This window comes from Phaseolus vulgaris, chromosome 1 (assembly GCF_051622355.1).
Source record: "Phaseolus vulgaris cultivar YP4 chromosome 1, ASM5162235v1, whole genome shotgun sequence".
Lineage (NCBI taxonomy): Eukaryota > Viridiplantae > Streptophyta > Magnoliopsida > Fabales > Fabaceae > Phaseolus > Phaseolus vulgaris.
In genome coordinates this window covers 13,159,589-13,187,078 of record NC_143498.1, presented here as the reverse complement: position 1 = coordinate 13,187,078, position 27,490 = coordinate 13,159,589, and the positions used below count along the sequence as shown (strand labels likewise).

At 33.5% G+C, this 27,490-nt stretch overlaps 1 protein-coding gene across 2 annotated transcripts; it reads left to right on the top strand.

Annotated features, from left to right (window-relative positions):
• The first annotated feature begins 18,534 nt into the window (after window positions 1-18,534).
• LOC137813584 (uncharacterized) lies at window positions 18,535-21,640 on the top strand. 2 transcript variants are annotated; one of them, XM_090300527.1, is made up of 3 exons: window positions 18,537-18,820; window positions 20,068-20,154; window positions 20,357-21,640. In XM_090300527.1, exons 2-3 carry the CDS (start codon window positions 20,145-20,147, stop codon window positions 21,070-21,072), a joined length of 726 nt encoding a protein of 241 aa, XP_090156653.1. In that variant the 5' UTR covers window positions 18,537-18,820; window positions 20,068-20,144; the 3' UTR covers window positions 21,073-21,640. The 2 variants fall into 2 exon arrangements, with proteins under 2 accessions (XP_068472025.1, XP_090156653.1); XM_068615924.2 differs by having other exon boundaries at window positions 18,535-18,820; window positions 20,068-21,640.
• Window positions 21,641-27,490: the final 5,850 nt, after the last annotated feature.

Sequence of the window (27,490 nt, the reverse complement as noted above, 5' to 3'; positions counted from 1 at the left end):
TATGTTTTTTAGCAATGCAATCAAATTTGGTCTTCTTGCTTTCTGAATCAGTCCATTGAGACCAAGGCTTTTCAATGGAAGATCCATCTTTTTCAAACTTTGGAACAAAAGGACCATTTTCAATTGCATCCCAAATTCCTTTGTCAAGTGATTCTACAAAGATTTTCATTCTCACTTTCCAAAATTGGTAGTTCAAACCACAAAACAGAGGTGGTCTGTTGATTGAAGCACCTTCCCCAAAAGGTAGTCTATCAGTCATAAAAAAAATAGTTTTAGGATCACACTTGAATAAATTTCAAGAACCAAGCTCTGATACCAATTGTTAGAATGGATGGCTTTAAACTAGAGGGGGTGAATTGTTTAAAGAGGGTTTTCGCAAACTTTTAAGCCAAGAATGAAATTTCTTCAAGAAACAAACGATAAGAAATTCAGTTTGCCAAAACACAAAGCAAAAACAACAGCACCAGAAAAACAATTGGTTGTTTCGCAGAAACAATCGGTTGTTTATACCAGTTTGCAAATATTAAAACTGAATTTAAAGAGATTAAGGAGAGAGAGAATGCACACAGATGTTTATACTGGTTCACTCTAAACCCAGAGCTACATCCAGTCTTCTCAGAAACCACTGAGGAATTCCACTAAGCAATCAAACCTAGATCACTTACAACACAACTAAGATAGTGACCTTGATCCCTTCAAGACACACACTTCTCTTGGTCAACACACCAACACTAAGAATGCTGATCTTGATCCCCTCAAGAACACACATCACTTCTCAGCAAACACAAAAGGTTTCTTTCAATAGATACAAGGATTACACTTGTTACAGAAGCAAATCTGAAATTAATACAAGAGAAAATTCTAGCTCACACTCTTTGATCAATCTCAATCTCTTAGCAATCTCAACTTTTCAAAAACTCAAAATCTGTATTCTTTTTAAAACCCAAATCTGTTTTACTGTTTTATATCAAAGCTGTTGTTTGTTATAAAATCTTAACAAACTATTAAATGCCTTTAAAGATTGGTCAAAGCATTAAAAACTGGAGCGTAAATAGTTAGAAAAACATTTAATGCTCAGTCAAAGCACAAACCATTTTTCTGTTATGATACCAAAACAAATAATCGGTTGTTTCCTCGAATCAATCGATTGTTTTGGTTTTAACAGCTCAACCATTTGAAAAACAGTTTTCAACCTTTTATAAAAACTTCTAAGTATAAAACAATCGGTTGTTTCGACAAAACAATCGGTTGTTTTTCACTTAGTTTGAAAAACACTTTTCTTTTAAAAAGATTGAGAATGCCTATGCTTTGGATTCAATCAAGAGTGGATTACAATACTCAATCTACCCCAGATCCTATCTAAGACAGCTCAGCAACAGCAAGCACAGCCTAGCCTTCAACATCCTTCAAAGGGTTTGGACTCTTCAAAGCTTGAACACCACTTGGTTCAACATAAACCACCTCTATTTTGTTGTCAAAATTACCCAATTTGGTGCATAAGAATGAAGTTCTTTATTCAATCATTAGATAAGGACATTTGGAATGTTATTTCAAATATTGCCTACATACATATGTCTGAAATAAATTATGCATCATCTAAAGAACATCTTGATTGTATAACAAAGAATATAATTATCTCTGCTCTAGATTCTAATGAATTGCTCAAGATTTCAGAATGTATCTCAGCTAAGGAAATGTGGGATACACTTGAGAAATATCACAAGAATCCAAGGAGTGCCTTGATGGACAAAGAGGAATCTTCTGCTGATTCATTCTCTTCAGGAATCAAGATGGAAGTCTGCCTAATGGGCAAAGAAGAATCTGGATCAAACCAAGTAAATACATCTTCTTCCAACAATTGTGAAAATTATTTTCAACTTCTTAATGCTTTTCAAGAAACTCATGAAGAAGCTAAAAAGTTAGCCCTTTTAAATAATCGATTGAAAAGTGAAAACAACAAGTTGAAAGAGAAAATCACAGTTTTGGAAAATGATTTAAATCATTAAAATGCTGATTTCAAAAATCTTAAATTGATTTATCAAAACTCATCTTGCAAATGTGATTCAAGTTTTTGTGAAAATTATGAGTCCTTACAAAAGAAAGTTTTGTATCTTGTGAAAACGGTTGATAAAATTTCAAAAGGAAAATCAAATCTTGAATATGTATTAGCATCTCAAACATGTGTTTTTGGGAAATCTGGTTTGGGCTTTAACCCTCAAAGCAAACAAAGTGGATGTTCAAAACCTTTTTCAACTTTCACTAAAAATCAATCGGTTAAAAAGTTGAAACAACCGGTTGTTTGTTGTTTCTACTGCATGAAAAAGGGCCACTCTGTTTTCTGTAAAATCAAGAAGTTTTATGTTCCTAAAGGTATTCTGAAATGGGTTCCTAAGGATCCTAAGGCTCCTTGGAAACACATTAACACTCATGGACCCAAATTTGTAATGGGAGATTTAGCAACCTGATTTTGAATTTTGTAGGGATTCTTGAAGAGAAAACGCACCTATGGTATCTTAATAGTGGTTGTTCCAAGCATATGACTAGAGCTGCATCCAAGTTCATCAGTATTTCTCTCAAACAAGATACACATGTGACCTATGGTGACAATAACAAGGGAAAGATACTTGGAAAAGGGACCATAAGCAATGGAAGTAGCTTGCTCATTCATGATGTGCTTTATGTTGAAGGTTTGAAGCATAGTTTGCTGAGTATCAATCAACTCTGTGACAAGGGTTATCAAGTCACCTTCAAGAAAAATTCGTGTGAGATTCGATTACCAAATTCAAAGGATGTTTTGTTCATTGGTAAGAGGTCTAACAACATCTATTTACTTGACATATCTAGCTCTACATCAATAGGTTGTCTTCTATCAAAACATGAGGAATCATGGCTATGACATAGAAGAATTGCACACATTCATATGAATCATTAAAATAAACTTGTTTCAAATGAACTTGTTCATGGCTTACCCAAACTCAAGTTCGAGAATGAACATGCGTGTGAAGCATGTCAAAAGGGGAAACAAACTAGAAAATCTTTTAATTTGAAAAATTGTGTTTCAACTTCAAAACTCCTTGAGCTTTTGCACATGGATCTTTTTGGTCCTTCTAGGACTATGAGCCTTGGAGGAAATTTGTATGCTCTTGTGGTTGTAGATGACTTTTCTAGGTTTACTTGGACTCTTTTCCTACACTCAAAGAAAGAAGCATATCCAGAAATCAAAAAGCTAGCAAAGGGACTACAGAACACATGTTGCAACAACATAGGAGCTATCAGAAGTGATCATGGAGGGGAATTTTAAAATGAGAAGTTCATAAGCTTTTGCAACTAGCTAGGAATCTTCCACAACTTCTCCGCACCAAGAACACCTTAACAAAATGGAGTGGTGGAGAGGAAGAATAGATCTCTAGAAGAGCTTGCAAGAACTATTTTGAATGATTATGCCCTACCTAAATGCTTCTGGGATGATGTTGTGAGTACTGTTTGCTACGTGATGAACCGTGTGCTAATCAGACCTATCTTAAAGAAAACCCCGTATGAGCTACTGAATGAAAGGAAGCCAAACATAAGTCATCTGAAGGTCTTTGGTTGTATGTGCTACATCCTGAATAATGGCAAAGAAAGCTCGGGTAAGTTTGATGCTAAATCAGACAAAGGTATATTTCTTGGTTACTCTTTATCTAGCCATGCTAATAGGATCTATAATAAAAAGCTTATGACTGTTGAGGAATTTATACATGTTGTCTTTGATGAAACCAACAAAAGTGAACAAGGTTTAGCAAAGAGCAACACAGAAGAAGATGAACAGAACATCTTCCTAAAGAATCTTGACAATAACACAGAAATTCAACCGGTTGATTCTGCGAAATAATCGATTGAAAATCTATTGTAGGATAATCTGCCAAAGGAGTGGAAGATCCCAAGAGACCTATCTGTTGATAACATCATTGTCCACAAGAAGGAGTATGGCAAACTACTGCAATCATACAACTTTTGTTTCCAAGGTTGAACCAAAATCAATCCTTAATGCACTCAAGGATGAACATTGGACAACAGCAATGCATGGGGAGCTAAATCAGTTTGTGAGAAATGATGTGTGGTCCCTTGTCCCTAAAACAACCTAGATGAATGTAATAGGTACAAAATAGATTTTCAGGAACAAATCAGATGACTCAGGCATCATCACAAGGAACAAAGTCAGGCTCGAAGCCAAAGGGTACAACCAAGCTGAAGGAATTGACTATGATGAAACCTTCGCACCAGTAGCAAGGTTAGAAGCGGTAAGACTTTTATTAGTTTTTGCTTGCATGAGTGGTTTCAAATTATTTCAGATGGACGTAAAAAGTGAATTTCTCAATGGAATCGTGAATGAAAAGATCTATGTTTCACAACCACCTGGGTTTGAAGATCACAAACACCCTAATCATGTATACAAGCTAAAGAAAGCCTTGTATGGCCTCTAGCAAGCTCCACGACAATGGTATGAGAGGCTAAGTCACTTTCTTCTATCTCATCAATATGAAAGATGAAAGGTTGATAAAACTTTGTTCATTAAGAAAGTTGATTCAGATGTTATTCTAGTACAAATATATGTGGATGATATTATATTTGGCTCTTCTAATGCAAAACTTTGTGAGGATTTTGTCCAAGCTATGCAGGGAGAGTTCGAAATGTCAATGATGGGAGAACTTTCTTTCTTCCTTAGACTGCAAGATAAGCAAGCTAAAAAGGGTATCTTTGTATGTCAATCCAAGTACTGCAATTACATACTCAAGAAGTTCGAGATAGAAGCCTGTAAAGCTGCAACAACGCCTATGTAACAAATTGCTACTTAGATGCTGATGAAGCTGGAGCAGAGGTTGATCAAACCAAATACAAGGGATTAATAGGTTCTCTTCTATATCTAACTGCAAGCAGACCAGATATAATGTTTGTTGTCTGCCCCTGTGCGAGATTCCAATCTTGTCCTAAGGAATCACATCTCAAAGCTGCTAAGAAGATCCTAAAGTATCTAAAAGGCATAATATCCATGGGTTTATGGTATCCCCTCTCATTCTCCTATTCATTTAGTAGGATATTCTGATTCTGATTTTGCAGGTTGCAAACTAGGCAGAAAAAGTACGAGTGGAACATGTCACCTACTTGGATCTAGTCTCATTTCGTGGCATAGTAAAAAGCAAGCATGTGTAGCTTTATCAACAACTGAAGCTGAATATATCGCTACCGGAAGCTGCTGTGCTCAAATCTTATGGATCAAGCAACAGTTTGAAGACTTTGGACTAAAGGTAAACAAAGTTTCATTGCTATGTGACAACACAAGTGCCATAAATCTGACAAAAAATCAAGTTCAACAGTCGAGGACAAAGCATATTGAAATAAGGCATCACTTCATCCGTGATCATATCAACAATGGAGATTGTGAAATCAAGTTTGTCTCAACAGAAAGTCATCTTGCTAACATCTTCACTAAGCCCTTATCAAAGGACAGGTTCTATTCTCTAAGAAAGGAATTGGGAATAGTTGATATGCATGCCTTATCTTAAAACTTTTTTTTTATATCCTACCATTTGTCTATTTGATGAGACAAATAGGGGGAAAAGTATTGGTCTGTAATGTTTAGCACTTATTCTGGTTTGATCATTGCTATTATAAACTGCTTTAAATTTGAAGTATGTTAAAATGTTATTTCTGGTTTACAAAATTTCAACTGGTTATTCCTGTGAAATAACCGATTGTTTATCTGTTTTGCACCTGTGTATGTGTGCTGATTTCTCATCTGATTTGGCTGATGTGCCTTTTGTAGTGAGAACTAGTTTCTGGTGCTTATCTGTTTTGGATTAGATTACCCTGTGTTTGCTCAATGAATACAGGATTCAACAGATTCTAAACAAAGAACATTCCTAAAAGCATCCCAAGGATTTGTCTCCATCAAATAGGGGGAGATTATTGAAGATGGGAGCTTTGATGTATCAAATCCACATGAAGCCTGAAGTTGTGCTGCTTTCTGGGTTTGGGTTTGGGTTTAGTTTAAGCTGTTTAGAATATTTGTTAAGATCAGTCCTTGAAGCCTACACAAATCTTGATTAAATTTGTTTTAAGAAACTAAGTGTTTTTCTAAGCAAAGGGAAACAATCGGTTGATTTGTCGAAATAATCGGTTGTTTGTCACTTAGCTGGCTGGAAGTTTTGAAACTGCTTTTTGAATCAGTTGTGTAACTGTTTGACTTATTCTACTGATTAAATCGTGGTTTCAACCAATTAAATGTGTGTTTTCATAACAGTTTTTTGAAAACTTATTTTAACTTATTCAGTTATTCAAATCTGCCTTAAACGACTATTTTTCAAAGGCTATAAATAAGGTTTTCATTCAAATAAAAAGATACAACATATACAACAAGTATTGATTCAGATTTGAGAAAGAGATTTGGTTTTTGAAAGTATTTTCAAAAAGAGCTAGAGTGCTTTCAAGCTTTGCTGTGGCGACAAGTGCTGATCATAGGATCTCTGGTTCTGTAATTTCAGGTGTTTTCTATCCTTACTTAATGACTTGTAATTGTACTTATTTCACATACTATTTGTGTTTGAAATCCTGTAAAGACAGAGGTTGTTCTGTCTTGAGGTGTGAAGTTTTGAAAAGGGGGTGAGTAGGCTTTATGGGATTCAAAGTCACATCTTTGTGGTGTGTGTTTGTAATATGTGTTGATTACTAATGGAAACTCAGAGGTTTGTCTAAGAACTGGATGTAGCTCAGGGATTGAGTGAACTAGTATAAACCTTGTGTGTAAATCTTTCTTTCTCTCAAACTCTCTAATTGTTTGATATTTTTGCTGCTATAAACAACCGATTAAAATTCTGATATATGTTTCTTTTGGATTGTTTGATTGCCTTCCTTAAGTGCTTATCTGAGTTGTTTGTTAAAGATTCATTCTAGACCAAGCATTTGCGGAAATCTTTGATAAAACAATTCACCCCCTCTTGTTTAAGCCATCAATTCTTACAAGTGTGTTATGTAACCTATGGATAGATCCTCTACACTTGATTTGGTAATGGTATGGGTTGGAGTAAACCCTGTTGTTTTTATGGGCAAGTATTTGTTTTGCTGATAAGTCGTGCACTGCCTAAGAAAAGCCTTGACGTCCTTAGTCCATCCTGGCCAATAAAAGGAAGATATTGCTCGTGCGAGCGTGGGTTTAAGGCTGGAGTGTCCTACTATTGGTGTATCTGTAGCTCCTTCAATATCTTTTGGCGAAAATTGTTACAAAAAAGAGGAATTATATGATGGCAAAAAATAGAAGACCTTGATGAACGGAGAAGAGGGTTGGATGTAGTTGACTCTATGTGCAAGATTGGATCAACTTTTTTCCCTCGATTGTTATGAAGAAGTGTTGCACTTCTTGGAACAATAGTGGGACCGAAGACGATATGGCGAACAAGAGTACTGAAATAACTTCTCCTTACCTGGAGAGAGCATTTGCAACCATGTTTTATTTTCCAGGTTTGTATAAAATTTCAAAATCATACCCTTGCAATTTCACAATCCTTTTTAGTTGTTTTGGGGTATGGATGGTTTGAGATATAAGAGTATTCAAAATTTTATGATTTGTGTATATTTTGAAGTGTTAACCCAACAAATACTGATGTCATTTACTGCTTCTGTTATTGCATAAATCTCCCTCACGTATATTGATGGTGCTTGGAGCCATCGACACATCTTCTTGTTGAAAAATGAAAGCAGATGACCATCTTGATTGAGCATAACCCCTATTGTCACCTAAGATGCATTAGTTTCCCCTACAGACGACTTGGAGAAATCTGGGAGGTGTAGTTTAGGTATTTTGGATAACTGTAATTTTAATTATGTAAAATTATGTTGAGCTGAGGTAGGCCAATTGCCTTTTTGTTCACGCAAAAATTGATGAGAGGAGTGGCATGCATAATGATGAACGAATTTTCTATAAAAGCCAGTCAGAATTAAAAATCCTCGTAATTCCATGAGTGATCATGGTTGAGGCCAATTGTGTATGGTCAAGACCTTCTTTGTGCCTTTGAAAGAAATAATATGCCCAAGATTTACTTCATTTGCCAAAAAAGTACACTTAGATAGCTTAACATAACTGTTTTTGTTTCAAAGAGTTCTAAAATGAGTTGTACATGAACAATGTGGTTAACGTGGTTTTGGTTAGTGTTAAGGATAACTTGTTGGTTGCCACTGTTAAGTGGGGATGATGTTGTAGTGGTTTGAAAGTACTGGGCCCCACCAGGTGGGAGAACCATGTGCTTTTCCTGGGTTGTGGCGGGAACTTGATCCATGAGAAAGGTGAGGGTGGATTGAAAAGAATCATTACGTGCCTCCATGGCTGGCTGTCAGGTGTGATTGTGATATGATTCCAATAGCAAGATATAGATGTTTCATAGACATTATATGGAATCAACTTGAGTTGGAAAGTGAATAGGCACTTTTCTAGAATTGGATCAATGTTGTTTCATTCAACAACTCACCAAAACTTGAGCCATCACACCAAAACTCATGCAGAAATCCATTTCTAGTCAATTGAACCGATTAAAAGGCACAAGAAATCAAATGAACCGTTTAAAATGTCTAACAAGTGGATTGAACCTAACAAAAGCATGAAAGAATGAAGATGAACCGATTAAAATGTCTAACAAATGGATTGAACCGAACAAAAGCATGAAAGAATGAAGATGAACCGATTAAAAACAGTAAAGAAGAAGATGAACCGAACAAATCAAGAAAGAAAGCTAAAGAACCGAATAGAAGTGCAAGAAAAAGACCTAAGACATGTTTTAAGAGTTTATATGGACATGGAAAATGGATGAATAAGATGGAAAAGAGAAGGAAACTTATGTGGTTGGAGTCCTTGGAAGAGAACACGCCACTTGGAGGATGCAAAGCTCCAAGATGAGCGAGATGCCGCCACTTGAGGCTCCAAGTTTGCTCTCAAGATAAGACTAGAGAAGAGAAGACACAAGTCTCTCAAATGCTCACCAATTTTGGAAGAGTTTCGGTACTAACAATATTAATTCTGCATTTAGAAGGACCCAAGCCCTCCTTATATAGGAGAAGGACCGGTCATGAAGTTTACAAAGCTTACACAACAAGCTAACCAAATGTCCCTTGCATGCTACCCACTTCTAGCGCCTATAGTGAGACATGAAGAGTCAACTTCTAGAAAGTTCTAAACTAATGTCTAAAGATGCTTTACAAAAAGAGGTATCTTTAGGTTTCCCTCTAAGCACCTTTCCTACAAACTATATATTTAAACATTCTACATTTTATACAAAAGATACTACAAAAAGAGAAAACATTCTACCACTACTTCCTAATTCTTTAAATTTGCTCTTTGTAATTCTTTGAGGTAAGCTAATATCTTCTTGAGCACCTTCAACTTCGTCTTCTACCTCTTCTTGATCTTGATCTCCATCATACTCCTCGAGTTGGAGAGAATTCGACCACGAATTCTGGAGACCTACAGAAAAAGGAGTTAGATCACTGATATTAAATGTATGACTACCAAGAAATGTATCAGGCATATCTAACTAATAAGCATTATCATTAATCCTCTTTAGGACTTGAAAAGGTACATCTCCACGAGGCATAAGTTTTGACTTCCTTTGAGTAGGAAAACGATCTTTCCTCAAATGAAGCCAAACCCAATCACCTACATCAAATAATAATGCTTTTCTCCTTTTGTTGGCAAGTTCAGCATACTTGCCAACTTTCTTCTCAATTCTCAACTTGATGTCTTTATGCAAATTTTTAATTAAAGAAGCTTTGTCATCACCTTCTTTGCACAAGACATCCTCAAGTATGGTAATAGGAAGAAGATCAAGAGGTGTTAAGGGATTAAACCCATAAACAACCTCAAAAGGAGAATGTGAAGTGGTAGAATTTACTACACGATTATAAGCAAATTCAACATGTGGTAGTAAATCCTCCCAAACTCTAGGATTCCCGGAAATAAAGCATCTCAATATTTGTCCCAAAGTTCTATTTACCACTTCGGTTTGACCATCGGTTTGTGGGTGACAAGTAGTAGAAAATAAAAGTTTAGTATCAATTTTACCCCACAAGGTCTTCCAAAAGTGACTCAAGAACTTGGAATCTCTATCGGAAACTATAGTTCTAGGAATTCCATGTAGGCGAACCACTTCTCTAAAGAAGAGGTTTGCAATATGACATGCATCATCCACCTTGTGGCAAGGAATAAAGTGAGCCATCTTTGAAAAACGATCCACTACCACAAAAATGGAATCCTTACCCTTTGATGTCTTGGGTAATCCTAGGATGAAATCCATAGAAATATCAACCCCGAGGCATGGAAGGGATAGGTAGAGGAGTATATAAACCATGGGGATGCATTCTAGATTTAGCTTTACGGCAAGCTATGCATTTGTCACACAAACTATGAACATGTTTATGCATATGAGGCCAAAAGAAATGCTCATGTAACACATCCAAAGTTTTTGCAATCCCAAAATGGCCCATTAATCCTCCCTCATGAACTTCTCTAACAAGAGATAATCTAATGGAGCTTTGGGGAACACAAAGATGTTTTCCTTTAAAAAGAAAGTCATCTTGTATAAAAAAATATTTGTGTCCACCTTTAAGACACTCTTGATAGATAAGAGAGAAATCAAAGTCATCATGATAAAGATCCTTAATGTGATCAAAGCCAAGAAATTGAGAACCCAAAAGATTGAGCAAGGCATAGCGTCTAGAAAGTGCATCGGCAACAACATTATTTTTGCCTTGCTTATGTTTGATCACATAAGGAAATTGCTCAAGAAATTCCACCCACTTAGCATGTCGCTTGTTGAGTTTGTTTTGACTTTTCAAATATTTAAGAGATTCATGATCACTATGAATCCCAAACTCTTTAGGAAAAAGATAATGTTGCCAAGTAAACAAAGCTCTAACAAGTGCATATAATTCCTTATCATAAGTGGAATAGTTGAGATGACTCCCTTTTAATTTCTCACTAAAGTAAGCTATGGGGTGGCCCTCTTGAAGGAGAACATCCCTAATGCCTATACTTGAAGCATCACAATCAATCTCAAATGTTTTAGCAAAATTAGGAAGTTCTAAAATGGGAGCTTTAGTCAATTTTTCTTTTAAAACATCAAAAGCATGTTGTTGTGCTTCTCCCCATTTAAAAACCACATCCTTTTTCACTATATCATTGAGAGGTGCAGCTATGATACCGAAGTTGGGCACAAACCTTCTATAAAAAGAAGCAAGACCATGAAAACTTCGGACATCATTCACATTGGTAGGGGTTGGCCAATTTTGAATGGCTATGACCTTAGATTGGTCGACATGAACCCCTTTAACACTCACAACAAACCCTAGGAATTCTATATGATCAAGTGCAAACATACATTTAGCAAGGTTAGCATACAAATGTTCTTTCCTAAGGGTTTCTAAGACTTGTCTAACATGCATCCTATGGTCATACAAAGACAAGCTATAAATGAGGATATCATCAAAATAAACAACAACAAACTTGCCAATGAATGGTCTTAAAACATGATGCATGAGACGCATGAAAGTACTTGGAGCATTAGTTAAACCAAATGGCATAACTAACCACTCATATAAGCCAAAGTTGGTCTTAAAAGCCGTCTTCCATTCATCACCCGGTTTTATACGGATTTGATTGTAGCCGCTTTTAAGATCAATCTTTGTAAAAATTTGTGAACCATGCAATTCATCCAACAAATCATCAAGCCTAGGTATGGGATGCCTATACTTAATTGTAAAGTTGTTTATAGCCCTACAATCCGAACACATCCTCCATGTTCCATCTTTTTTAGGGACAAGTATAATAGGCATAGCACAAGGGCTCATACTATCTTGAACCCACCCTTTAGCAATCAATTCCTCAATTTGTTGGCGAATTTCCTTAGTCTCACTTGGATTGGTCCTGTAGGCCGGATGATTGGGTAAAGAAGAGCCCGGAATTAAATCAATTTGGTGCTCAATCCCTCTCAAAGGTGGAAGGCCTTTAGGAGGATCTTCAAACACATCTTGAAACTCCTTTACCAAATTATCCAAACAATGGGGACTATCCACAAGTGATTCTAACTTAAGAGGTCTAGGAATAGCTAAGAAGATAGGATTGTGAGCAACTAAATCCCTTTGGACCTCATGTCTAGAAATAAGAAGCGAATTCTTATGACTCTCTTCTTTTTCATTCTCCCTCTTTTTCTTCATAAGAATTTGGTCCTCATGGACTTCTCTTGGAGAGAGAGATTTTAAAATGACCTTGTGTCCATGGAAATCAAAAGAGATTTTATTGGTAAAGCCATCATGAAAAACTTTTCTATCAAATTGCCAAGGCCTTCCCAAAAGAACATGTGTAGCTTCCATGGGCACAACATCACACAAGACCTCATCTTTGTATTTTCCAATAGAGAAATTAATGAGGACTTGTTTATTCACAATGATTTCGCCTACTTCACTTAACCATTGCAATTTGTAGGGCTTTGTATGAGAGATAGTAGGCAATCCAAGCTTATCTACTACTCTTGTACTAGCCACATTAGCACAACTACCTCCATCCACTATTAAAGAACAAATGTTGTTTTGAATAAGACATCTTGTATGAAAAATATTTTCCCTTTGACTTTCATCAAAAGGTTGTAAAACTTGTCCAAGAAGTCTTCTCACAACCAACAAATCTCCTTCAAGTGGTCTCTCACTCTCATGCTCACTAGATGATCTAGAATGTGAAGAATGCTTAGGTGAATCCGAATCATGCTCACTAACTACAATGCCATTATGCACAAACATATTCCTTTTAGAAGGACAATTAGCCGCAATGTGACCATAACCCATACACTTAAAGCATTTCTTACTAGACTATTTGATTGGAGATTTAGTATTACAAGTTGAAGGCCTAGATTCCTTGGGTTTGAAAGAAGAATCCTTAGAAGGAAGTTTGGAAAAAGATTTTTTATTTTTCCAAGAGTTGTTGTAGTAACCATCATTGGGAGAATTTTTAAAAGCATTTCGTTTAGCAATTTGGGACTCAACCTTCATTGCAAGATGAACCAAAGATCCCAAAGATGAATACTCTTGAAGCTCAACAACATCTTGAATGTCCCTCCTTAGACCACTTACAAACCTAGCTATCAAGGCTTCCTCACTCTCTCTCAAATTAACTTGAAGTAAAAGCGTTTCCAACTCCTTGAAATATGCATCCACACTTAGCGTGCCTTGTTGAAACCGTTGGAGCTTCAACATGAGGTCTTTCCTAAAGTGTGGTGGTACAAACCTAAAGCGCATACACTCAATCAAATCATTCCAAGAGACCACGGGAGGTCTCTTGTTATAACAAATGTCCGTTACATAGCTATGCCACCATTAAAATTATGAACTTTAACAAAAGGAACTTGAGGCTTTGACTCTTGGTGAGGTCTTTGGTCACGGTAATGGCTTCCCCCATGGGAATGATGATGATGTCTCCTTCGTCTAGGCTCATCTCTATGGTCGTGAGCAGATGCAGAACCCTTTGAAGAATGTCTTGGAGAAGGTTGTCTCTCATGCAAAGAATGGACAACTCCTTCTTGCTTTAATTCAATCTTGGCCATACGTTCTTCCAATCTTTGCAATGCTTCATCCTTTTGAGCAAGAGTCTTCCTTACTTCTTTCAATTCATTAAGAACATAAGCTCTATGAGTAGAGCGTGGCTTGGAAGATTCAGCACTTGAATATGTATCCATGATAAAAGAAAACAGCAAACACAAGAGCAACCAAAGTTAAGAAAGCAAGGTTAGCAACAACAAATATAACAAAGTGCCGAAGGGAAGGGTCACTCAAATCACTCCAAGAAAGAATACTTCCCTTAACCAATCTGATCTTGAGGCCTTAGTAACCTCAAATGAAAGATGTCAAAGCAACAACACTCAATCTCAAAGCTAAGAACCACAAAACCAAAGAACAATGAAAGACAAACAAGAAAAGGTGTAAACAATAAAAGGCTAAATCAAAAGGAAAACAAGATATATGACAAACTCAAAGAGTAATGAGGAAAAGACAAGCAAGAAAATAAGGTACTCAATGAAAAAGAAGACACACAAAAGAGACCTAGAGAAAAGCACTAGACTAGATGAAGAAAACAAAAACAAAACTACTGGAAAATATTTTTGTGCAAACTGTGCGTGATGTTTACAGATTTATCTGGAATGATATAAAGCGAAATGGATTATGAAATTGTAACCACAGAAAGTTCAAGATCTTATCTCAATAATGGCACTGGAATTACTCAAAAACAGTAAGCCAATTAATTGTGATAAATTTTGTAAAATCACTGCCAGATTACCATATTTTTTTCGGCAGAATTACACATTGTTCGTATTTTATTTATCATATTTTTTTTACTTTGAATTTTGAAGTACTTCATTTTTCTATTCTTTTATAAAACTTTGAAGAACTCAAATCCAGAATTTCAGAAATTTCCAGTAAGCAAATCAATTGCAATTAATCGAAACAGTCAGCACATTTTCAGAAAACAGAGGAAACCTAACAGGAATGAAAAACAAAATTAAGAACTAGCAAAGACATAATAGAAATGATGTTTAAGAACTTGTATAGGTCTAATACACAAGTATGAACTCAATACTAAAAAGAAAGTGCACCAAAGGATCAAGAAACAAACACATAAAATTGTTCTTAACACAAAATCAAGAAACAAAAGTTACAACAAAAGGACCACAAAGAATTGATAACATTTTTGGAGAAACATGACTGTGACAAAACTTATAAGGATTCAAAAATTAAAATGACACAAACACAATGTAATAACAACAAGAAAACAGCAAGAAATACTCAAAAATAACCTAAAACAAAAAGGAAACAACAAGAATGTAAAGTTCTTGAATTAAAGTGCCAAAACAACTCAAACACAAACAAGAACAAACCTAAGACTCATGATACCACATGATATGATTCCAATAGCAAGATATAGATGTTTCATAGACATTATATGGAATCAACTTGGTTGGAAAGTGAATAGGCACTTTTAAAATGTCTAACAAGTGGATTGAACCGAACAAAAGCATGAAAGAATGAAGATGAACCGATTAAAATGTCTAACAAATGGATTGAACCGAACAAAAGCATGAAAGAATGAAGATGAACCGATTAAAAACAGTAAAGAAGAAGATGAACCGAACAAATCAAGAAAGAAAGCTAAAGAACCGAATAGAAGTGCAAGAAAAAGACCTAAGACATGTTTTAAGAGTTTATATGGACATGGAAAATGGATGAATAAGATGGAAAAGAGAAGGAAACTTATGTGGTTGGAGTCCTTGGAAGAGAACACGCCACTTGGAGGATGCAAAGCTCCAAGATGAGCGAGATGCCGCCACTTGAGGCTCCAAGTTTGCTCTCAAGATAAGACTAGAGAAGAGAAGACACAAGTCTCTCAAATGCTCACCAATTTTGGAAGAGTTTCGGTACTAACAATATTAATTCTGCATTTAGAAGGACCCAAGCCCTCCTTATATAGGAGAAGGACCGGTCATGAAGTTTACAAAGCTTACACAACAAGTTAACCAAATGTCCCTTGCATGCTACCCACTTCTAGCGCCTATAGTGAGACATGAAGAGTCAACTTCTAGAAAGTTCTAACTAATGTCTAAAGATGCTTTACAAAAAGAGGTATCTTTAGGTTTCCCTCTAAGCACCTTTCCTACAAACTATATATTTAAACATTCTACATTTTATACAAAAGATACTACAAAAAGAGAAAACATTCTACCACTACTTCCTAATTCTTTAAATTTGCTCCTTGTAATTCTTTGAGGTAAGCTAATATCTTCTTGAGCACCTTCAACTTCGGCTTCTACCTCTTCTTGATCTTGATCTCCATCAGATTGTCCTCCAATTGCTCTTGAAATGTAGAAAGGTGTTCTTGGATGGAGTGTAGTATTTCCTCTAGGTCTTTTATTTGAGGTTTGGGAGGCATTGGTGTTGAACCAAGTGATGTTCAATGTTTTGAAGAATCCAAATCCTTTGAAAGATGTTGAAGCCTCTGCTTTGCTTGATGCTGTTGTGCTGGTTTAAGCTTTGTTCTGGGTAGGTTATATGTTGTAATCCACCCTTGTATTAAATCTCAAGCAATTAGCATCTCAATTCTTATCAAAGTAAAATGTTTTTCAAACTAAGTTGAAACAACCGATTGTTTTGTCGAAACAACCGATTGTTTATACTTAGGTGTTTTGAGAAATATTGAAAACTGTTTTTGAATGGTTGAAACTGTTAAGTACCAAAACAACCGATTGATTCGAGGAAACAACCGATTGTTTGTTTTGGGACCATAACAGAAAAACTGTTTTCTTTGACTGAGCTTTAAATGCTTTAACTGTATACACTCCAGTCATTAAATGCTTTGACCAATCTTTTAATGCAATTTAAGAGTTTGTTAAGATTTGATAACAAACTATATCTTTGAATATATTCAGAAAAACAGATTTAAGAATTATGAATCTTTTGACAAAGTTTTTCTAAGAGTTTTTCAAAGTGCTGAGATTGCTTAAGAGTTTTGTGATTGATCAAGGTGTTGGAATAGGATTCTACTTGTATTGATTTCATATATTCATCTGTAACAAGTGTAATCTTTGTAATCTGCTAAACAATTCGTTTCTGTGTTTGCTGAGATTGGCTGTGTGTTCTTGAGGTGTTCAAGATCAGCAATCTTAGTGTTGGCCAAGGAGAGTGTGTTTCTTGAGGTGTTCAAGGTCATTCTCTTGGTTGTTGTGTAAGTTATCAAGTGGTGGTTGCTTAGTGGATATCCTCAGGGTTTCTGAGAAGATTGGATGTAGCTCTAGTTTGGAGTGAACCAGTATAAACAACTGTGTACAATCTCTCTATCTCTAACTCTTTAAATTCAGTTTATTTGTTGTTTGCTGGTATAAACAACCGATTGTTTCTACGAAACAACCGATTGTTTTTTTGGTACTACAGCTTTTGCTTGCTGTTTTGGCTAACTGAATTGCTGAATCAATTGGTTTCTGAAATAAATTCATTCTAAGTTTTGAAAAGTTTGCGAAAACCCCTTTAAACAATTCACCCCCCTCTAGTTTAAAGTCATCTTTTCTAACAATTGGTAAGGGCAATAAAAACACCAATTTGCTAGACTTTGCTACAAATACACTAAGAAGAAGAGAGAACTCACTAAAGAATTAGGACACAAAACTTCATACTCATTTTTGTTCAAAGAGTCACGTAAATAGACATCATATGGGCCTAATTGGCCTTACAAGGTATATTTTCTTATACTACCATTTTGCCCCTTTTTATTTTATTACAATAAACCCCTCATTCCCGCATCTTGTTTATCTTATAAAGTTGTCCATCTTGTTTAATTTGTCTCTTGGGTCATCTTGCATTATTTGGTCGGTGTGTATTATACTCGGTGCAATTGTCTTATTCCACTTATATCATTTCATTTTATCTAAATTTATTTTCTACCTATTGTAATTTATTTTTTGTTATCTACCTTTTTTATCTTTGATATAAAAAGTTTATTTGTTTCGATCTCAAATTCGTTGAGATAACATCGCTAGAGTCAATAACCGTATCTGAGGTATTATTCGCTTTGAAGCTCGGAACTTCGTTACGGTTTTATCCTTACAAAACACTTAAGAGAGTTAAGAGATAAATGTGTATTGAAAGTGTCATTGACCTCAACTTTTAAGCGATATGAAATTATTGAACGTAACGAAACATTATTTAACACATTTATATTAAAATTTATGATTGATTGCTTAGTCTAAATAAAAAAAGAATTTATAAAAGTTGATTTATATTTTCGAGTTGACAACTTTTATTTTTAATTCTAAATTTTTATTAAAGATATTGTAAAAAAAAAAGATTTTATATCATGCTTACTTGCCCTAAATTATTTGGTTAGGAGCATACTCTAATACACCCAAAAGTATCAGATTGTTGAGGAGTTTACATCATGAGTAGTTATTTATATCATTCTTCCTTGAGATAAAAAATGTCTACCAAAAACCACAAAATTAATATATATATATATATATATATATATATATATATATATATTAGTAAAGACACTGTTTGTATTTTTATATATTGTTTATAAAGTTAAAATTTTATTATTGTAATAAGTTTTATATTTAATATATTAATGTGTATATATGAAATTTAATATATTTTTAATATATATTTATTTATGTAATTTATTTATTTTTATGTTGTTTTTGTTTAAATTTAAGTAGATGGTAAAGTAAGTTTAGTCTTAATCGTAAGCCATTAACTTAGTAGGACAAACTCGTCTACCAATAATTTTTTCTAATTAAAATTAAAATATGTAAAATATCATTTTTTATATTAAACTATTTAAAAAAATATAAATATCTAATAATAATAATAATAATATATTTAAAAATATTAACACTTATAAATAAAGTTTACAAATAAATTTGGACTCATTAATTGTAATAGAAAAAATTCAATACATAAAAAGTAGTAATAAGGCAAAGTGCATTCCTAATAGCAACTGAATTGAAATGAAAACATGGCGTTTGCAGTTAGGGCTTTAAGGGCAGTGAGAAAGAACTGCAGAGGAATGCCTCACCGTTCCTGTTTCTGCAAGCATGCACATTCAAATTCAAATTCAAATCCCCTTCTTTTCAAATTGCTTCAGGTTCCCACCTCACGCATCAAAACGACGCTGGATCAAGAAATGCCTTCTCTTCAAAGCTCACACCCTTCCTGGGACTTCCTTGTTACCTCTCTCTTCCCTTCTTCTTCAGACAAAGCTCGATTGGTATTAATACTAATCTTCTATTCCTCTTTTCCGTTTCATCAATTTTTTAACTGCGTTGCTTTTTATTTCATATGGAGAAAAATCAAGCTAACACGTTTATCATTTTTAGTTGCATTTCACAAGACAAATCTTTATTTTGTTTATAATTAAAATTAAAATTTATAATAAATAAATAAATACTTTTTATATATAAATTATACTTTGAATATACGTTGGACGATTGAAATTGTTATATATTATCTATGATGCACCGATACTTTAATTTGTGTAATTTGTGTCTGGTTTCCTTATATATTGTATGATACTTTACCTATATTTGTCAATGATGTATCTAATCTATAAAATACTAATACTTTTAAGATGACAATAATTTATAATTTTTTATTTTGACAATGTTACATACATATATCTATCATATTTTTAAGAATTTTTATACATTTTTCAATATGTATATATCACGTATTGTATCCTATTATTTTAAAATAAACGTACTGTCGTATCACATATGCATCGTAGTATAAGATTATTAAATTCACACTATATAAATACTTTTTTATATATGAATTATATTTTTAATTTTCATTGAACAGTTAAATGTTATATAAGATTTTTTTTAGTTATTGATAAGAGAAAACAGAAGATTGAAAGTGATAAATGGTTAAGAAACTTAAGTAGAAGTAGATGAAGAAAAAAACAAGATTGTTTGAGAGAAATTTGTTTCACTAGTTAAGCCTAAAATGCACATTTGAAGTAGAGAAAAGAGAAATTATTGGTAGTCTTTGAACTGTGTATTCTAATTTATAATGCTGCAGTAATGGCAAATTGGTTGGTTTAAGAATTTTTTAGATGAATTTTATGCAAGCATTGGATAACGTATATCCATTTTCTTTTAGAAAAGTATTGTAGCAAGTTATAACTTTGATTTTACTAATATACCAAACGTATAGCTTGCTAAATGTGCCTTCTAATTAGCAAGTTTGATAGGAATTTGTAAGTTTATTCACACTTTGTTTCTAAAAGAAGTGCTTAGCATGATTTTACTGTGATTTGTTTGAAGTATAGTCAAAGTATACCTGGTTAAAATGTTTATTTGAAAAACCAGGTTAGTGTCAGAAATTCTTGCACGCCCGTGCATTTGTGTAATGTGGTTTCAGTTTCTCAATTATACGACCAATTATGCTTGGTGGATTGACTATACAGGCTGTCATGATCAATATTCTCACTTGTAGTATTATTGAATGTGTCAGGTTTTGGAATGGATTTTGGAGAAGATGCTGAAAGAAAATGCGAAAGACTGTGATATTTTCTCCAAACTCATCTTTCTATGTGGAAAGGTGAAAGACGTAGTGCTAGGAATGCGTGTGTTTAGTTCTATGGAGGCTATTGGAGTTAAACCCAATTCCATGGTTTTCAATTCCCTTATAAGTGTCTGTTTGTCTTCCTATAATGTTGTCACAGCACTTAGTTTATTTGAGATCATGGAGAGTTCAGAGAGCTATAAACCTGATTTTCATACTTATAATATGTTTATTTCAGCATTTTCCAAGTCAGGGAATGTTGATGCCATGTTAGCTTGGTACTCGGCAAAGAAGGCTGCTGCTGGATTTGATCCCGATCTTCAAATGTTTGAATCCCTTATATCTGGCTGTGTTAATTCTAGAACATTTGAGATTGCTGATGCAATTTTTGAGGAAATGATAACTTCTGGAATTGTACCTAGTGCATCAATACTGGAAAGTATGCTTAATGGGATTTGCAAGCAGAAGAGATTGGATCGAGCAGAGGAGTTTTTCAAGTTAGCGATTGATTCTGGATGGGAAGTAAACGAGAACATGGCTGATCAGCTAATAGCATTGTATCACCAACAAGGGAAAGTGGAAGAGATGGAGGCGCTACTTGAAACTGTGACAAATCCCTGTATAATTACTACCAGTGTTCTTGCGCGACTTCATTGTGGGATTGTGAAGAGTTATGCCATGTTAGATAGGTTGGATGATGTAGAGTTTGCTGTCGGTAGAATGCTTAAACAGGGGCTGTCATTCACAAGTGCAGATGATGTTGAAAAGGTCATCTGTTCATACTTTAGAAGGGAAGCTTATGATAGACTAGACATATTCTTGGAATGTTTAAAGAGTGGCTATGTGCTTAAGAAATCAACTTATAGCTTGTTAATATCTGGCTATAAACGAGCACACTTGCTTGAAAAAGTAGATAGAGTGATGAAAGACCTGAAATCAGCTGGTTTAACATGATGGTTATGTGGGTCTCTGGAACCACCTCAGGCGAGGAAGAAACGAGGCATTAAATGTAACTACCAGTTGAAGCTTCTGCATCATGCTGTTTTAAACACCCTCTGTGTCATGATTACAGACGAGCTTCACTCAGCTCCTTGAATTTTACATAAGCAACAAACTAGTGTTGTTAGCAGGCAGTGAGTGTACTATTACTGTCAAATTAATTTCTAAAGTTCAGGGCCATTTTACCACTGCTCCCTCTATCAAGCTAACTAAGGGATTGTGGAAGGGTTTATTGTGTCATATTAAGAGTAAAATTGACGCAGGGCTTGCAATTTTGTCTGGTAATGTGTCTTCAACAACCTCTTGTATTCTTTTTCTTTATATTTATTTTGGGGGTAGTGCTGTCACATTGTGGCAAAACTAGAATAACGATGGAAAGAAATTCCATATATCATGTCATATTAGGATATTACAGATGCTTCTTCTCAAATATTATATTTTCTACAAGTGATCCTTGCACAACTTTATACTCCGATGGGATGTATCAATGAAATTACCTAGAAAGTCCAAGTTTCTGATCCTCTATTAGAGTGTACAAGTAATAAAAAGCATTTTTGCTTCAATGCATTTTCTCCGATTCTGTTATTGGGGGTGTATAGCTCTTATGTTCTCCTATTATTGGGTGGTAGTTGTATCTTGTGCTCATTATAAGTAGATCATAGATGTCGAAGTTAACAAACTTTTCATTGGCATTTGCTTCCTCCATCTTTATGTTCTTTTCCAACATCTATGTATCGTACGAAAAGTACAATATTTCTCCATGTAGTTGTCCGAAGGATTTCAAATTGAGTGATCTGAAAAGTTCTTGATTGCCTAATTCAAAGGTTAAAAAAATAGGATGTTCAAAATTATTATTTTTTGCAATGCTGCTCAACAATTTGAACTGTCTAATCCATAATGTATTTCCGGATTGTAAAATTTGGAAATGCAATTGAACAATCCATAAATGCATCCTAGATTAAACAATCTGGTTTTTTTTTCAACTTTCGGATTATTAATCTGGAATTAATTTTTTAACTTTTGACTTAACCAATCTAAGTTTGTTATATAATCCTTAAGTTTGTTTTTACTTATTGATTCATTACAGTAGTTTATTTTGTGAATATTTATACTTTCTTCTAAGCATAAAAAGGTGATCATTTGTTTATTCACTCACATGCAAAAATGTTACCGAGCTTTAATTTCAATGCAATAATCAATTATCACCAATTAAATTTCACAAAATCAAATCATGATCTTCCTTGAATAAAATGCTAGAATTTGACATTGCATATGATAATGTTGTTAGAGAAAAGTTCATTAAACTCCATAAAATTTTAATTAAGTGCTTTCACAACAAAACATAATACATAAAGATAAACTTTATCTTAGCATCAGATTATAACTTATGCAATGTTTCGTTTTATAATAATAGACACAATGTTTCACAATAACAAACATAAAGTATCTTCCTTACATATCTACATATGATAATCTTATGCTTGATACAAATTATAAGATATGTTGTATTAAAACTTACATAATCGACCTTAAGAGAGGATTATACAAAGATTTGTTTACATCCAAGATTGCTTGAAAAATGTGCTAATACAGCTCCACGCCAACCATCCTTATGAAAAAGGACTGCATGTTAGTCAGGCATAGACCCTCAACCTTGTACGCTCTTGCCCTTTACCCCTGTTTGGATAAAAACCATCTAATCTAGGTTTGATAAGTTATGCCAAGTATCAGGTTGTTGCTTGAAGAAGTAACATGCAATTAATGTTGCATAAAGAGCGTTTAATGCATCTTTACAATGTTTTCAACGACTCTTTCAAAAACATCTATATATATAGAAGATGCTTTCGTAGAAGAAAGGTGATGAATCTATGAATCAACATACTTACAATCTGTATAAAGTGAAATATTAAGCTTCAAATCTTAGATCATCAATGGAACACTATTTGTGTTCTTTAAATATTTAGAAGAGTGAACTTCATCTTATATATGTTGTAAGACACAACGCCTCTTTTAATAAGCAAACTTGTGATTTTATATCACTTTTTGTGTAAGTAGTTGTTTTAGCCAAGAGTGACAGTATTTCAAAGAATACTCAGTCCTAACTAGGAGTAGCTATGTTCTAAATAATAACCAGTCTTAGGTAGGAGTAGTCGTGTTCTAAACAATACTTAGTTTTAGTTAGGAGTAGATGTGTTACAAAAAATATTCAATCATAGGCCGGAGTGACTACGATCCAAATAATAATCAGTTATAGCCTTGTCTGTGTTCCAAACAGTACTTAGTTCTAACTAGAAGTGACTACAACCCAAATAGTACTTAATTTTAACCAGGAGTGGGTGAAGTCCAAAGAATACTTACCTTGTACTTTGTGAAGATAATTTGCGTAGTGAAACTTGATAGAGTTGATCAAGAATTAGATGTAATCTTGGTTTACAAACAAATTAGTACAAAAACATCAGGCGTAAATCTTTCTTCATTCTAATATATTTAAATTTCATATTATCGTAAACTAACTAAATGAGAGTTTTTTTTAAGATTTACTAAAATATCTTAACAGTAGTTAGTCAAGTTAAAAAAGTGTCTTCCTTAATATGATCTTGATCTTGCAAAAGCTTTTTGATAATGTGTTTGTCAAGTTAAAATTACATATGATTGTTTTTATCAAACGTTGATATTACGAAAATATTTAACAAATCTCAATACACAATTAACCCTCACTTATGTGTATTCTGCCTATTTTTCACACATATATGAATGATGAATTTTGAATAATACAACTTTTAGATTGCACAACAATTTTGATAAAAAAAATAATTTGAATTGGTCAATTCGAGAGTGGAAAAAATTAATTTTAGATTAGTCAATTTGAAAGTGAAAAAACAAATTTTGGATTATACAATTTGGAATATATTTTTAGATTGTGTAATCCACACTCATATTCAGGTTTGCACAATCTATATTGTTAAACAACATTATAAATAAATAATTTTGGATTGTGCAATCTCAAACACCCAATTTTTTAACTTTCAAATTGTGTAATTTGAAAACTTTCTTAATTATTCAATCCAAAAGGTCTTTTCAATGAAATCACATTGAGAAATATTTTGACATTTCTCATACCATAAAGATGTAGAATGAAATCATGGAGATATACGAAGCAGATGCTAGAAACTCTCTGAATCATTCAATCCAAAAGTCTTTCTAAAGAAACCAAATTGAGGAATATTTTGATATTTCTCATAGTCCACTAAGTTGTAGAATGAAATCATGGAGATGTAAGAAGCATATATTGTTTCATTCTGCAATAATTTTGTGACAATGAAGTTTCTGATAATATATCCAACAAATTTATGACATTGTTGACAATGACTTATCTCAGGAAATTTACACAAAAAGTATTGGTACCTTTGAATTCGTTGGTTTTGTTTCTAAAGTACATTTAAAATAAAGGATAAAATTGATTTTGTACAAAAATATGTTTAGCACTTAAAAAACACTTCATAACATTTATCCAAACAAAAAACAACAAAATGAGCTTTTGAAAATTCCACTACACATTTCAATTTTGACAAAAAAAAATGAGGAAGAAAGATTTTATTGCTTTTGAGAGTAAAATTACCTCTAATTAGTATTTAAAAATACAAAAAATCAACTTTACTAAATTCCATCATTGGAAATTTTAAAATTTACTCCAGTCCCATTTTCTTCCTCTCTAATAAACTTTATCATTTAATCTCCTAAAATTGAATGTAACCTTATTAAATTTAGAATTAATATTTCTGTTTTTCGTTGTTAAAGATGATAATATCTTGTATATTTTTCATTTATCAAACATTTTTTCTATTCATTTCAATATTGAATCATTTTGATTTCTCCAATGGGATTTTGGAAGAGTGTATAACTGCTAAGAAATAGAGTGTAGATGATGGAGACTTTATTAGTCTTCAATGCACTTCGTGGAATCTTGGATGTGGAAGAGATGATGGTTGTAGTGGGAGTAGGAATTGTTGGAGTGCAATGGAGGAAGTGGACTGATTATATGAGCTTAGGAGAGGTTTGGTCAACTCCTAAAGGTGCCCAAGGTAGCTTAACTTGAAAGAACTAACCTATAAGAGAGACTAGAGAGTAAATGATTTTGAATTTCACTAGAGTTTCATTACTCAAATCAAGTATGCAATTATAAGAGACAATAACCCTATTTATAGGTTGGGAAACTTACATGGAAAGCTTCTCAAACCCTAGCTTGCATGAGAAGGTAAGGTAAGAAACCTACTTTCTGTGCAAAGCATCTCCATTCGTTACCTTGTGGTCCAAGCTTCCTATTTATCCTAGCTTGGCACACAAGGTTCTTTTTAGGGTTAGGGCTTTGTTCTGCTTTGAATACAAGACTTTGTACATGAATTCCTATACTAATTGGCCCAAAATACAAGGTCCAAAAAGATGTCCTACACTATTCTATATAAATTATTTACAAGGCTTAAAAGAAGGAAAACTCAAAGAATGAGTGTTTCCCTTAATAATGTTCCATCTTATCTAATCTTCTTAGCCCAAGTTGTGGTGGCTTAGATGGTCCTGCATCAGTAGTTTATGCTTATATGGTAATGACAATTTTTGTTTAGTAGTCAAATTAAAATTATTTCAACATAGATTGCCTAACGCAATGCTAAACCATCTAACACTAAAAAGATGATAGTATTTTTGTGGTCAGATGACTCCAAGTTATCTCCTAACGAATCTAATAGTAAATCCAATTAAAAAAATATTCAAAACTTATTTGCAATCAAAATGGTTAGAAGTAGCAATAAAGTAAACGGTCAAAAACATAAAAAAGTAGGTTGACTCTCAAGTTTTTCCAACAATAAATTCTTCATCAGTTGATAAATACACCATTCCTTCAATCATCTAAACATAATTGAATTGTCCAAACATGCATAAACCAAAGACAATTGAATCTTAGATGCATCTACTAGTTTATTCAGTACCTTACTCGTCTCCATGTGTCTAGTCATAAGGTTTTTAATCTTTAATCTTCTACCTCTTTAATCAGAAAACTAAACCAGAGTTTAATTAAAGAAAGAATTGAATTATCAACATGCGTTCAAAAAGAATTTCCAAAACCATAATTAAACTTAGAAAAAACCAAATATTTAACACAGTAAGATATTGAAGAACAAAACTTGAGTTACATAGAACCTTAGAATTCATTGTGAAATTACAAGAGATATTTAGTAATTTTATTATTAATAATAGTTAGTTGTTTATAAATCTATATGCAAACCATCTCAAATCTTAGTATCATTTCATCTTGAAATATAACTCTACTATGATAACATTAATTCCCTGTGGATTACCCTTTGTCAACACTCAATTTCGTCAACTTTACTACAAGTGACTAAATACTTGTTCTCTGGAGTCAACCTGCTTAGCCCTTTGTCATTTTTTGATCATTTTGTTTGTTTTCTACTTTTCCTCTTTTTTTACAAGTTTTCTCATATTCTTCTTCATCATCATCATTATCATCGTAATCTTCCACGTGTCTTCTCCTATCTGATGGTTGAAATTAAAGAATTAATTTATTTTGAACGTGTCTTCTCCTATTCTGATGGTTGAAATTAAAGAATTAATTTATTTTGAACATAGGATTAGTAAGATATAAGTGTAATTATTACCTAAGACTTGTGTCCATACTAGGTGTACCATTACTTGTGTTCACACTTATAATTTGTTTTTTGTGTTCACGTTACTTGTAATCAACTATCTTCGATCTTAGTCGCACATCTCATCTCAAATTTATCTTGTAAACACACTTGAATGATTAAATGCAAATTGATTTTGTAAGACCAGTTTGAGTATCTTAATTTGAGTATCTTAAGAATGTTTTACTCATTTTTATCTTAAAAAAATCAAGTTAGGAATCCTACTTGCACTTATCTTTGGGACTCTATTTCAAAGGTAGTGAGTTATTTTTATCCCTTTCCTTAATCCATTTTCACTTTTACTTTGATACTTATTTTTGTTATCTTCTTTGAATCAAGTGAAACCAGCACCATGGGTTGTGCTTCGAGAAAGACTTGAATAAATGTACATCAACTAGTTGAAAGTTTAACTTACACAAAACATGTAGAACTAAAAACAATTTGCCAAGGAAATATCGAACATTTGTACATGGAATACATGAAATTAGCAAACAAGAACATAAGTATTGTTGTTCCCTTTTGTTATTCCCATTTTATGCTTTTATAAAATGAGTACTTAATATTTTTTTCATGCTTAAAAAGTTACATCAAATTCCTATATACAGAAGACTTTCGATTCTTATTTTTCTATACATTTGCATATACTACACTCTACCAAAAAAGTCCATTTCATCGTC

Coding starts and splice junctions, on each gene's coding strand:
- LOC137813584 (XM_068615924.2), top strand. CDS start 18,569: ATGGCGTTTGCAGTTAGGGCTTTAAGGGCAGTGAGAAAGAACTGCAGA. Junction 18,821..20,067: donor CTTCAGACAAAGCTCGATTG/GTATTAATACTA, acceptor TGAATGTGTCAG/GTTTTGGAATGGATTTTGGA.